The 14,188-nt window shown below is 36.0% G+C and overlaps 1 protein-coding gene across 1 annotated transcript; it reads right to left on the reverse strand.

Moving 5' to 3' along the window:
- Nucleotides 1-2,968: 2,968 nt before the first annotated feature.
- On the reverse strand, nt 2,969-13,955 carry LOC113094776 (beta-1,4-galactosyltransferase 3-like). Its single transcript, XM_026260441.1, has 8 exons — nt 13,540-13,955; nt 13,271-13,358; nt 11,773-12,248; nt 10,561-10,796; nt 10,179-10,369; nt 7,940-8,062; nt 5,508-5,612; nt 2,969-5,036 (listed from the first exon to the last, which is right to left on the reverse strand). The coding sequence occupies exons 3-8, from the start codon at nt 12,032-12,034 to the stop codon at nt 4,715-4,717; spliced, it is 1,239 nt and encodes a 412-aa protein (XP_026116226.1). The 5' UTR covers nt 12,035-12,248; nt 13,271-13,358; nt 13,540-13,955; the 3' UTR covers nt 2,969-4,714.
- Nucleotides 13,956-14,188: the final 233 nt, after the last annotated feature.

Below are 14,188 nucleotides of genomic sequence, written 5' to 3' on the forward strand. Positions count from 1 at the left end.
TGTTTTTTCTTTTCAATTGTCCAAACGCAAGTCAGTAAATCAAACCAAATCTGTGTTGTTCCCAACATTCTTCAAAATCAGATTTTGTGTTTTGCAGAAGAAATAGTCATACAGGTTTGGAATGACATGAGGGTAAACAATGGCAGAGTTTACATTTTTGGGTGAACTGTCCTTTTAAGAATCCCTCTAGAAAGATTAAAGGGATAGTTAACCCAAAAATGAAAATTAGATGTCTATCTGCTTACCCCCAGGGCATTCAAGATGAAGGTGACTTTGTTTCTTAGTAGAACACAAATTATGATTTTTAGCTTTAGTCATTGCAGTCTCTCAGACGTACAATGCATGGCAAATGGTAACAGAATTTATGAGAATTAAAAAAAAACATGAACTTGTCTGTGCAAGAAACTGAACAGTATTTATATAGTGTTTTTTTTTTTTTTACCTCTGATTCACACAATGTCTGCACTGTTAGAACTCTTAGGCGCATGAGGCATTTTTTTTTCTTCTTGCATTATGGCGAATCGCAGACTTATAAGTGCATTAACATGACCTATATCTCAAGTGGACCATTGACACTCTATCTCCAATCTCAATTAGGAGTGTGTCACGGATCCAGCCAACCAACCAGCGTCAGACCCTACAGCTCAACCTTCCCGTTCCAGCTCACCTGAGTATTAATTCCTTGCATCTGCCTCTGCCCAATCAAGAGATGCATATAAACCCGCACTCACAGACACCTAACCGTCTGGTCTCGTCTATTGCATATGTGTAAGACTTACCCAACTCCCGATCTCCAGTTCTCAGATCATCTTCAACTTTGTCATTGGTCAGTGGTCATCTAGTCTCATCCTCCCTGAAGTACACCAGGACTTGTGCTTTTGAGTGAAGTCTCTCGGATGCTGGACAATCACGTCATATCACCTCAGCTGTGTTTTCCCTGAGTGATTTCTCTTTATTAAAGTTCAGTGAGCTCTCATCTTGTCTCCTGTGCTTCAGTGGTGTGTGACAGAGCGTCAATGGTCCAGAAGAAGAAAAATACCTAATTTGCTTGCCGCAGGGTTTAATATGGATTTGTCTGTGCATGTTTTTTTATATTCTCATAGATTCTGTTCCCATTTGCCATGAATTGTATGGCTGATAGACTGCAATGATTGAAGCTAAAACTCATAATTTTCTATTTTACTGAAGAAACAAAGTCACATAGCCTACATCTTCGATGCCCTGGGGGTAAGCAGATAAACATCTAAATTGAATTTTTGGGTGAAATATCCCTTTAAGGATAAAATTTTTCAACTCTCTCTTGAAAAACACACAATAAATAGATGTATGGCTAAATCACAGTTGGACAATGTTGTCGATGTTTATTCACAAGATAACCGATCAATAGTAATATCTGTGGCAAACTTCAATATAACTCAGACACAGGTGGAAATGCAGCTTCAGAGTCTCCATTATATATATATATATATATATATATATATATATATATATATATATATATATATATATATATATATATATATATATATATATACACATACAAACCCGATTCCAAAAAAGTTGGGACACTGTACAAATTGTGAGTAAAAAAGGAATGGAACCATTTACAAATCTTATAAACTTATATTTTATTCACAATAGAATATAGATAACATATCAAATGTTGAAAGGGAGACATTTTGAAATGTCGTACCTAATATTGGCTCCTGAGAGCTACACATTACAAAAAAGTTGGGGCAGGAAGCAATAAGAGGCCGGAAAAGTTAAAAGTACACATAAGGAACAGCTGGAGGACCAATTTGCAACTAATTAGATCAACTGGTAACATGATTGGGTATAAAAAGAGACTCTCAGAGTGGCAGTGTCTATCAGAAGTCAAGATGGGCAGAGGATCACCAATTCCCCAATGCTGCAGCGAAAAATAGTGGAGCAATATCAGAAAGGAGTTTCTCATAGAAAAATTGCAAAGAGTTTGAAGTTATCATCATCTACAGTGCATAATATAATCCAAAGATTCAGAGAATCTGGAACAATCTCTGTGTGTAAAGGTCAAGGCTGGAAAACCATACTGGATGCCTGTGATCTTTGGATCTTAGACTGCACTGCATCACATACAGGAATGCTACTGTAATGGAAATCACAACATGGGCTCAGGAATACTTCCAGAAAACATTGTCGGTGAACACAATCCACCGTGCCATTCACCGCTGCTGGCTAAAACTCTATAGGTCAAAAAAGAAGCCATATCTAAACATGATCCAGAAGAGCAGGCGTTTTCTCTGGGCCAAGCCTCATTTAAAATGGACTGTGGCAAAGTGGAAAACTGTTCTGTGGCAGGACTAATCAAAATTTGAAGTTCTTTTTGGAAAACTGGGATGCCATGTCATCCGTACTAAAGAGGACAAGGAAAACCCAAGTTGTTATCAGCGCTCAGTTCAGAAGCCTGCGTCTCTGATGGTATGGGGTTGCATGAGTGCATGTGGCGTGGGCAGCTTACACATCTGGAAAGGCACCATCAATGCTGAAAGGTATATCAAAGTTTTAGAACAACATGTGCTCCCATCCAGACATCGTCTCTTTCAGGGAAGACCTTGCATTTTCCAACATGACAATACCAAACTACATACTGCATCAATTACAACACCATGACTGCATAGAAGAAGGATATGGGTACTGAAATGGCCAGCCTGCAGTCCAGATCTTTCACCCATAGAAAACATTTGGCAGATCATAATGAGGAAGATGCGACAAATAAGACCTAAGTCAGTTGAGGAACTAAAGCCTGTATTAGACAAGAATGGGACAACATTTCTATTCCTAAACTTGAGCAACTTGTCTCGTCAGTCCCCAGACGATTGCATACTGTTATAAAAAGAAGAGGGGATGCCACAAAGTGGTAAACATGGCCTTGTCCCAACTTTTTTGAGATGTGTTGATGCCATGAAATTTAAATGCAGCTTATTTTTCCCTTAAAATGATATATTTTCTCTGTTTAAACATGTCATCTATGTTGTATTCTGAATAAATTTAGAAATTGGAAACTTCTACATCATTGCATTCTGTTTTTATTCACAATTTGTACAGTGTTCCAACTTTTTTAGAATCGGGTTTGTATAAACCAACAGTCATCATAGCCAGAAGAGAAGACATTCGAATATACATTTAAATCAACAAAATGTTTGACCAAAAATGACATGACCCCCCCCCCCTCGACAAAAAGAACCATACTAAAAATCGTACTACTTTTCCAGAGCATGTCACGTCTAAAACAGTTAAGATCTTAAGATCAGATATGATGTTCTCAAGTAAGAGACAATTAGGCCTTCAAGAAATTTAAAACTAATGCCAAATACTGTATCTAATAAACTATGTACTTTAATGTATATATATAAGTATACAAGTGTCTTGCAAATACACTTTTTGTAGTTTTAATACAATGGCATGAAGTAAAACATGTTTTTTTTTTTTTAGGCTGTCGCACTAAGAATTGTGTATCAAAACCAGAATACATCATTTAAACAACCTCTTTGAAATGAAATTTGAAATATGCACCATGTCACATTCTCAATGATCCCCCTCAGACTATCATTTACAGCAAATAATAAGATCTTTTTTTGAAAAATGTAAGTGAACCTGCTAATTTAATGTGCAATGCAGTTTTTATTTCAAAAGATAAATGTATGTCACTAATATCTTTGTTCTTTAAATGTACCTTACACTCTAGGACTGTGTTTAATACAGAGTGCAGTTATTTACATGCTGTAAAAGTGCCATGATGGTGATACAACCAATATTTTTTACTAACAAATAAAATGCATTCTTTCTATATAACGAACCATAAACCATTACCTGTTTAATGTTTATAAACTCTTAAAATAACAACTAACGTCTTAGACTTAAGTCACACTTCAACCTAAACCATCAAATCTATTTACCAAATAGAAGTGGGAAAAGATTCTACATAATTTGGTAATTTGATATGCTTATCCCAGTGATTGTCTACAACCAAAATGGAATCCAACAAAGGCACCACACAATACCTAAAATAATTATCTTTTACACAATATCATAAAACTATTAATAGGTATCTTGAGCAGCTAAAAGAGAAAGAGCACACCTTTCTAAGTTTGTACAGTAAGACCAAAAATAGACCACAGTGACATGTCTGCGCAAGCTCTAGATCACAAAGCAGTGTGTGCTGATATTAAAAGAAGAGAAAATAGATAAACGTGGAATGAGCATTCAACTGTAGTATTAATAACAGTGGTGTGCAGTAATAATGTTTTTGATTAAGTCATGGCATGTTGATAAGAGACTGGATCAATGGCAAGAAAAGGCACAGAAAAACAGACCCACACAGTGGGGTGAAGAGCAGCAGCTGGCAGCACATCGGCTCAAAAACACACAGGACTTGCACAGGTACATCGACTGGTCACTTTCGAGAGGGTTTACAGCTCGGCCCACTCTGATATGACTCCTACAGCAAAACAAGATCTTCAGCATATGATTCCAGACTTGTGCAAATGTCACCATATCAGCAGCTGAACAACATTCAGAGGCGGCCAAACCGTTTCAGTCAACTTTCAGTGGAATTAAATTATTTGCCTAGAGTAGCAATGCTTTATGGTATAAAACAAAGAGCAAACTGGTATTTCCTCCACTATCCATCAATATCTCACCCTGTGGATTTTCTGTGGATACTTGATTATCAGAATCATCCCACCTCCTGGTTCAAAGGAGCTTTTTGACCAACATTTGAACTTACATTACTGGCATTCAAGTGGGTGAGCTCCACTTTTGTAGCATTATGATTGATCACCACACGCACTTTTTCAGTCTTCGTTTTATTGGTTGGAACGGGTTGAGGCTTTGACTTCCAAGGTAGAGCCTTCATAGGGTTATGGTGTGGATCATCCCCAATGTTGACAGACAAATTAGTGTACAATGGCTCCAACTCTTTGGACAGGAGCTCATAAGTCAGTGAGTTCAGTCCATCTGAGCGCCAGTTCAGCCTTGTGCGCTTCAGCAAGTCAAACCTACAAGAACAAATTCATGAAGAGGAACTGATTCAATAAACAGACTGAACAAATGGATTAAATAATAAACGTATCTATCCATACGCTCTTAAAAATAAAGGTTCTTTATTGCCATAAAATTGGACCTTTATTGTCCATATAACCTTTTTGATGGACAAAAGGTTCTTTAGATTAAAAATGTTCTTCACACCAAGAAAAATAATGATTCTTTTAAGAACTGTTCCCTTAAAGATTCTTTGGGGAACCCAGAATGATTCTCCTATGGCATCGCTAGAACCTTTATTTTTAAGATTGTTCCAACTAGGGTTGAAAAACAGTGAATAATTTCCAGAAACCTTCCAAAACTTTCCAAAAGTCTGCAAGAGAACAAGGAAGGTTTCTGGAAATTTACCAGACATTTTTTATATCCCTTTTCAACCCTAGTACCAACACCAAGTTTATAATATAATATATTGTGCCAAGTGACATCACCTTCTCGGGTTCTGCTCATTACCCTGATCTCCTTTATGTTTGATCATCTTATAATGACCAATGGCCAAAGGCGGGCGCATTATCTTCATCCCAGAGAGACGGACTCTAAAGACCAAACCACAGGGCAAGTAGAAACAGTAACATATAAGAAAAAAGAAAATCCTGAAGAAGGATGGTATGAAGTATCAAACAGACAGGGACAAAAAAAGGAGCAGCACAAAGCACAGCAGGAAAACCATCAGATGGATGTGAACTAGCTAAAAAAAGGTTATGTTGAGGATTTTTTTGTAAAAAGGTTCGAACCATAAGTTAAAATCCTCAGAAGTTTCATCAAATGTGGGAGAGTCTAATCCAGGTTTTAAATCCTTGAATACTTTAAGTTCTTGTTTCTGGTTCAGCCATTTGAGTCATCCAAATCAGGGTAAGGGTTATTTATGTGACAGCCAAGTTTGCAAATCAACATGAGCTGATATGCCCTTCAAAATGTTCTCCAAGAATACATGCAATGTCAGTTTTCCCAAAACACAAATCTGGGTCCTGGACTGTCTCCAGAAATACTTTTTGTCTTGCACTAGATTTGATCTGTACCCTGAAAAATAGCTCAGGGTGAAATCAAACCATATTTAAACCAAGCTTTGAAATCAAACCAAGGCATATTAAACAGCAAGAAAGAAAAGAAAAACACTGATGGACTCAGAGGTTCTGCTTTGTCAAAGATGTTGAGTAGGTTGGGACTTACAGTAGTTCTTATTCTAAATAGCCAGTTACATTACAGCAAATTACACTTGGTTCTATTAAATGGCTCATGAAAGTACACTAAAACATTTTCCCTACAGAACGAATTAGCCAGATCTTTGTTGTGAATCAAAACTTTTCAGCAGGAACAGTGTAGTTCATTGATTCTTAACCAAATGAATCCATTATGAATCATTTCCTGAACCAAATTCATATACCTCAACCAGTCCAAATGACTAATACGAGCATGAATCAAACACATATATTGCAACCGGTGTAGTCTGACTTATCAAAGTATGAGCCTTTTTTGTGTGAAAAATCACAAACACAACTCGCAATGTTGCACTTAAAAGGAAAACTCTACCCCAAAATTAAATACTTATGCATTAATCACTTACCCCCATGTTGTTCCAAACCAGTAAAAGCTTTGTTCGTCTTCGGAACACATTTTAAGATATTTTGGATGAAAACCAGGAGGCTTGTGAAGTAAAATACACTGTCAAGGTCCAGAAAAGTATGAAAGATATTGTCAGAATAATCCATCTGCCATCAGTGGTTCAACCAAAACATTTTGAAGTGAGAATGGTCCAATGGTCCACAAACTGCGTATGCTCTTCTTTGTCAGCAGTGACACAAGAATATGTTTTCTATGTGTATTTACGGATAAAGACACAAGCCTCCCGGATTTCATCCAAAATATCTTAAATTGTGTTCCGAAGACGAACAAGCTTTTTACGGATTTGGAACGACATGGGAGTAAGAGATTAATGACAACATTTTCATTTCCATTTTTTGGGGTGGAGTAACCCTTTAAGGCTTATGAGATTTCATGTAATTACAGACTGGTTGTTCATATGACGTGTAGTTAAGCATGCACTCTATTGTTTTTGTTGGTAGCATTTTAGCAAAATAATGGTGGAATGACATAATGTCCGCCACATTTTAGTTTTAGCACTTTTATTTAATACACAGTTAGGCCAATTATTATTGTATGCAGCCTATACAAAAGACAGTAAAATAATAATGTAATACAATTTTTCTTTTTAACATTTATTTATTACACAAATGATCTCATCATAGATTATTTCAAATACACCTTTCTCAAACGTTCTAAAAGAATCATTAACGGAACTGCGTAATGAGGAATCCGAAACAGATTCATTAGATTCCTCATGATGCTCAATCTTATTCATGCCAAAGACACTTGAGAGAGAACTAAGCATAAAGAAAATGTGATTCAAATCCTCAACACTACTAATGATCTACTACACTTGACTCATTCTGGTTTCAAAGCTTCCTTCAAAACCTTTTAATCTTTTACAACATGTTTCTAATTGTCACAGAAGTAAAATTACTTGAATGCATTATTGAATAAAAAGTATAGTGACACCTAAATAGTTGGAAACCTTGAGTCCAATCTAGTGATTCATGCATGTACTTACTGGTCCCTCATGTGGCTATGCAGGGGAGGGCATAATGGATAGACGGATGCAGTGAAAATGAGAATAATGGCAAAGACCAATGCGAATGTAAACTGAAAACTAAATGGTGATGGAGAGATGACAGAGGTGCAACACAAAAGCTTAACAGGACACATTTCTGATGCAGACGTGCCAGTTACTTTTATCTCTACTGCATTCCATTATGTTGAAATAATTCATGCACATGCATTATGAACTGAACTCTGCCATCCTCACCGAGCTGCGATGTCATCATCCTCTCCTCCCCAGCCCCAATACTGGTTGGGAAAGCCATTCATCTTGAGGTACTGCTCTGGAGTTACAGCAGACACCCCTCCGAAGTATTGGGAGTATGGAAGCCTGCAAAGGAGTCGGAGCAGTGATTTGGTGAGGCACAGAGGAATAAGGTCATCTGTCTCTACTATCTTTCATCAATCATTCCATCTGAAGTGTCACAGCTTCCCCTGCAGTTTAATGTTCATCTGTACCTCTGCATTACATCAGTACAGCAGTCTGTACGAATGGAGAGAAAACTGGGACCCCTTATGAATGAACAAAGAATGCGGTTTAATAACTATTTTCAGAACACTACCACACTAATATTTCTGAAGTATATAATATGTGCACTGTATGGTATGCAAAAATTTTTCTATCCATTTGACCTTCTAAAATTGACAAAATGTGCAGATTACCAGAGAAAACTGGGTGCAAATCATAATATACTGATCTTTTTTTAAGCATTTTTTGAAAAAAATGTAAATAAAGTTTGATTAGGTTTCAAAAATTAAACATACAACATGATGACATATTGTGACAACCATAGATAATGTGTAAATCCTTAAAATGTGGTTTCACTGTATTTTAATGTGTTCTTTTAATAAATCTGGGGAAAAGGATAGGAAAAGCAACTGATGTGTGTTTGTTGAGCTGTATAGACATGACTGTTCAAAAGTTTGGGGTTGGAAAGATATTTTTATGGTTTTGTAAGAAATCACATGATCCTTTAGAAATCATTCTAATATGCTGATTTGGTGCTCAGTGCTTCTTATTATCAATGTTTCTTGTGGAAACCATGATACATTTTTTCATGATCATGATAACGAATAAATAATGAATAGACAGTTTAAAAGAGCAGAATTAACTTGAACTCTTTTGTAACACTGTGTTTTTACTCAATTTAATTCATTGCTGTGGAAAAGTACTCATTGTTTTGTTTTTTTATGTAATAAAACAAATAAAAAAGACAGTGGTATTGTAACTTTGACAGCTGATTCAACCTGCCCTCCAGAGATCCCTTGTGCTCCTAAAGCTGTTCTTTATTCTTTAGTACTATTCATTAAATTTTGAGTGATAGCTAGATGAGCTATGTATCTTTCTTCATATTTTTCTCTGTATTTCTACCCAAGGACTAACTCACTGAGTCATGTCTGAATGCTGGGGATTCATCACAGAGAAGTTCTGATGTTATCCTCAGCCTTGGTGCACTGAATTTATGGGTTGACTTCTCTGCAGTTTTTTTGTTCTCGGTGAATGTTTATATCTAGGTGGACACTGTGGCTGCAGAGTACAGAAATGCAGACTCTGTGACCCAAGATGTGCAGACCTGGATACATCACCTATTTTACCAAGCGTGAAGAGGATAAACTTTTTGTTTCTAGAAGTTTTATAAGATCTGTCAAATTCTTCAAAAAGTAAAAACACATATGTTTTTTATTTATTGTATGTTTTTATTTATTTTTATTTTCTTTGTTTCTTGTTGCCTGTTTTAAATTAAAGTGTTTAGAATTTAATTGAAATATCGACCTCCAATTTATTTTAAAATATTTATATACGTAAGTTTGGGGTCAGTACGTTTTTTTTTCTATTCAGCAAATATGTGTTAAATTGAACAAAATTGACACTAAAGGCATTTTAATCTTATAAATAAAAGGCATTCTATTGAAACTTCTATTCATCAAAGAATCCTAAAAAATGAATCACATATAAAGTAAAACACAAAGTATTTTGTGACACTGAAGTGGATGCTGAAAATTTAGCTTTGCCATCATAAGCATAATATTACACTGTAAAATATATTCAAATATAATCATTATTTTGTTATATTATAGTATTGTATATTATATTATGTTTACTAATAATATTTAATAATAATAATAATACTGTTTTTACTGTATTTTTTTTTTTTCAAATCAAATTAGTATTAGAGACCTTTTTTAAATACATTAGAAACCCTACCAATTTTTGAAAGGTAGTGGCATCTAACCTTGACATTGTTCAACTATACACCATTTTTTTATTATTATATTATAATACTGTAATATAAAAATTATTATGATTATAATTACATAATATTAAAACTAGTATTATTGAAATGCCTATACTACCATGACTACAAACATAAGAGTGCAAACAAAAATATCACCCCTGTTCATTAAGAGAAAAGGTGTGTTGAAACATTCAATCCTGGGTAGGGTACCTGTATCTGAACTTGTCCATAGCTACAGAGAGGTGTGTAGGGTACTGGGGGTGGCAGGTGTAGGTGTTGTGGTCATTCTCAGGCAGCAGATCGACGTCATGCAGGAAAATACAGCTCCAGTTCTCCTCTTTCAGTGCCTCCCGCACTCCAACATTCAGCAACTTCGCTCGGTTAAAGGTGGAGTTCCCTGACTGATAACACAGACTATGAGCGAATCAAGTGCACACAAATGCATTCTTCGGCAAGAATAGAACACTAATATAGCTTGACAATAAGCTATGAGCTTTGTTTACCCTTTGTCCCTGCTACTTGCTCTAATTACTGCTAGGATTTTCCCCCAAACAATAGATGTGACAAGTCAGCATAAAAATGAACCAGAGACCTGGTGCACAATGTAAATGCCGTAGTGGACCTGCTGCCTCTGCAAAAAGGGGTGCAGATGGTAGAGGAGGGCGCGGAGGTGGGTCTGCCGGTTCCGGTAGGGGATCACGATGGCTGTGTGGTGCCGTGGCTCACAGTCTGGCGGGCGGTAATGACCCCCTAAGGTCACCAAGGGGTTCTTCTCTTTTATCTTCTCCAGGGAAGGGGGTGAGGAGAGGTGGACAGAAACAGGACCCACTGGCAGACAGCAGGAGCAAAGCACACACAATCTTTGCTACAGCACCAAATTAAAGGAATTTATTTTACCTAAAAATTTTAATTCTGTCATTATTTAATCACCATTATTTTGTTTCAAACCTGTATGAATTTTTTCCTTTTTGTGGAAAATTTACGAGTAGGGATGTACGATATATTGGACCATATTCATTATTGCGCAAAGTCAAAGAATTTGTTTTTATTATTGTATTGGTCAAGACTAGATATTTAATTTTTTTAACTTTAAATCTTGAATCAGTAAAACACTATATATATATATATGTATGTATATACATATATATATATATATATATATATATATATATATATATATATATATATATATATATATCACTGTTAAATGGAATCTTTTATGGAGTGAAAAGACATAAATCACTGTTTAAACTGGCGAACCGATATACATTAAAAAAATAATTTATGTTTTAAAATGTAGTAAATTAATTAATTAAAAAATATATAGAAATAATAAATTGCTGAATCATTATAAAATAAAGAAATGAAATTTAAAGCTGTTTATTTAATTAACAGCTTATTTCTTCTTTTTATTTTTAAGTGTCACTCAAAGTCATCCAAGTCAATCAGTATAGTTTGAAAGGGTTTTGCCATTTTTGGCATTTCTGAGTGTGCAATGTACAAAATGCAGTTTAGTAAGAAATATATATATTAGTTTTTGCAGTTGTTTATGAATAAATAAATAAAATAAAACCCCTTAAAACTAAAATCAGTTGTTTTAAATGCTGCAGGTGAATTTAGACATCTGGTAAAATAAGATAAAGTGAGAGGAATTAATGACAAAGACTTCTTCTTTTTTGGGGGGTGGACAAAACTCATTAACGTGTGTTTGGTACATTTAATTCAAAAACAAACAATGAGACAAGGTAAACGAACAAATCCATTGATCAATGTCTTAAGCACTTCAGTGTGGATTTATATCTACCCAGCAGTGGAGAAGGCAGCACACAGTCCCCGAGCTGCTCTTCTGGTCCACCGGGTCCTGGATGGTGGAGCAGCAGAGAGGTGAGGTTAGTGTAGACATCATGCGGTCGAGAGTAGTCGATCTCAGGCTCAGACGAATGAACCAATACAGACACTAGGCCACGAAAGCCTCCCAGGGAGAAGTAAAGGACAAACGCAAACTGGAAGCCCACCAACAGAGCCAGAGTGCAGGGTGAATCCAGCACTCGACCACAGCACACCATTATGCCATCCAACAAAGAGCAGGAGTGGCAGAGGAAGGGAGGACGGGAAAGTTAAAGAGGATGAACAAGGTACAGATAAGAGAAGAGAGACAGAGTAAAGACAGAGCAAGAGGCATGAGAGAGGGAAGAGTGGAAGGATAACAGGGGTGATGAGGAGAAATAAAGTTAGCTCAGTGAGCTAAGGGGAGGACATCTATGGCATGTGTGGAAGTCACTGGAAAAACAGAGGAACACAAAAATCAATAGTGACAGATCCATCACATCAAACTACAAAGGAGAACTTTAAAGTGTCAGTGTGCCCGGGATCAATGCCAGACCATGGATTAAATCAGCAAAGACCACACACTTTTGGGGTCACTCCTGCTACACAGTACGGTACTTAAAAAAATAAAATAATATGTATCATATATGCTGGAATATACATTAAAAAATGCAAAAGTTTTTGTTTACATAATATATGTGTGTAGTGTGTATATTCATTCTGTATATATAAAGAGACACACATAAGGCATATATTTTGAAAATATTTATGTGTATATATTTATATTCATGTAAATGATATCATATATACATATATTTAATATATAAACGTAAAATATTTTTCTTAAATAAATGCATGCATATGTGTGTGTGTGCGTGTGTGTACAAAATAAATATACATCCCTCACACACATATATTATGTAAACAAAAACATTTATTTTGGATGCAATTAATCATGATTAATCGTTTGAAAGCACAAAAATAAAATAAAAAAATGAATACTTGAATTTCCAGATTGAAAAACTTTGTATGAGGCTGTCAATCTTTTGAAATTCGGATATTATCATATATTGTGTAATCTAATTATAATTGTATCTAAAAGAATAGGATGCCTCAAAGGACAGTGAACAGGATTCATTTAATCCATAGCTTATACTTGCTTATGTTTGTTCGGTGGTTATTAATGTGATGTATTGAAAAATAGAATGTAAAATAGAAATACCTGTAATCTTTAGTTGTATTAAATTACATTTAAAAACAAATTGAATACTCAAACATGGCAAAAAAGGCAACAAACTCAAACTTAACTAAAAAATTCACTAAATTAGATTTTGTGACAACTATTATCTCATTGTTTAAAAACTGTGAGTACAGTATGTTATTATTTTAAGACATGTATGTAAGAAAATGTGCTGCACAACAGGAATGAGCCTTTTATTAATGAATAACAGCAGTAATCCACATGAGTAGCCTACCTGTGCTGACGGGTCACAAAAACAGGGGAGAGAGAGAGAGAGAGAGCACTGTCCTCTTCATCCCGTCCATCACAAATCAATGTGCACCCTGAGGAGAACAAGATATCCTGCTTATTTACAAACCAACACATCTTTTGTAATACGATAAAACTGAAATGTATTTATTAAGCAACCATGCATGCGACGACAGGCACAGATCAATTGTGAAATAATCGTCACTATAACGGAGATTTTTTAGCACTTCAGGTCAAGCGTTTCCTCTGACTCACCCGGACCACAGAGACGCATCAAATCAGGCTCCAGCAGTCGATAACTCCAGAGGCCTTTATTTAATGTTAACCACTGGATTGTGGATACTCATTCCTCTATGACGCCCGAGAGAGTGTTTAGCATCCGCAGTCGCGTTGAGCGCGTCGCGGAACGCTATGGTCAAACGCTTCCTGAGCGCGTCAGACGCTCATGGTAGAGACCTGCACATACCGACAGACATGTTTGACGCGGTGACGCGCTGTCGACGGGCATTCTTTGACGCGACTGTTACAATAAAATCCGTAAGATACCTGTGTTAAAATCACAGTGCTGCCTTCTAGTGAGAATCCAGGACAGGTTTAATGCTACAGGCGGATTTCATACACCAGATGATCTTGTGATGACAATACAGGCTTATAAAGCGAAATTAATCTGATGAAAATGGGACGTGGATTGCATTACATACAGTGATTTTATAACGTGAATTATGACGTCGGTGAAACTGTTTGTGCTCAACAAAACAATCAAACGTGTTTAAACGTGTTTTTTTTTTCTCTTCATAATAATAGAGCTGAGGTGATTCGGCTGAAACTGTTACACACCAGCTGAGAAAATACTCAAAAATATTAAAATCTCCTTAATTGAGTAGTTCTTTCAGATAGCACGTTC

This window comes from Carassius auratus, unplaced genomic scaffold, assembly GCF_003368295.1.
Source record: "Carassius auratus strain Wakin unplaced genomic scaffold, ASM336829v1 scaf_tig00215416, whole genome shotgun sequence".
Taxonomy (NCBI): domain Eukaryota; kingdom Metazoa; phylum Chordata; class Actinopteri; order Cypriniformes; family Cyprinidae; genus Carassius; species Carassius auratus.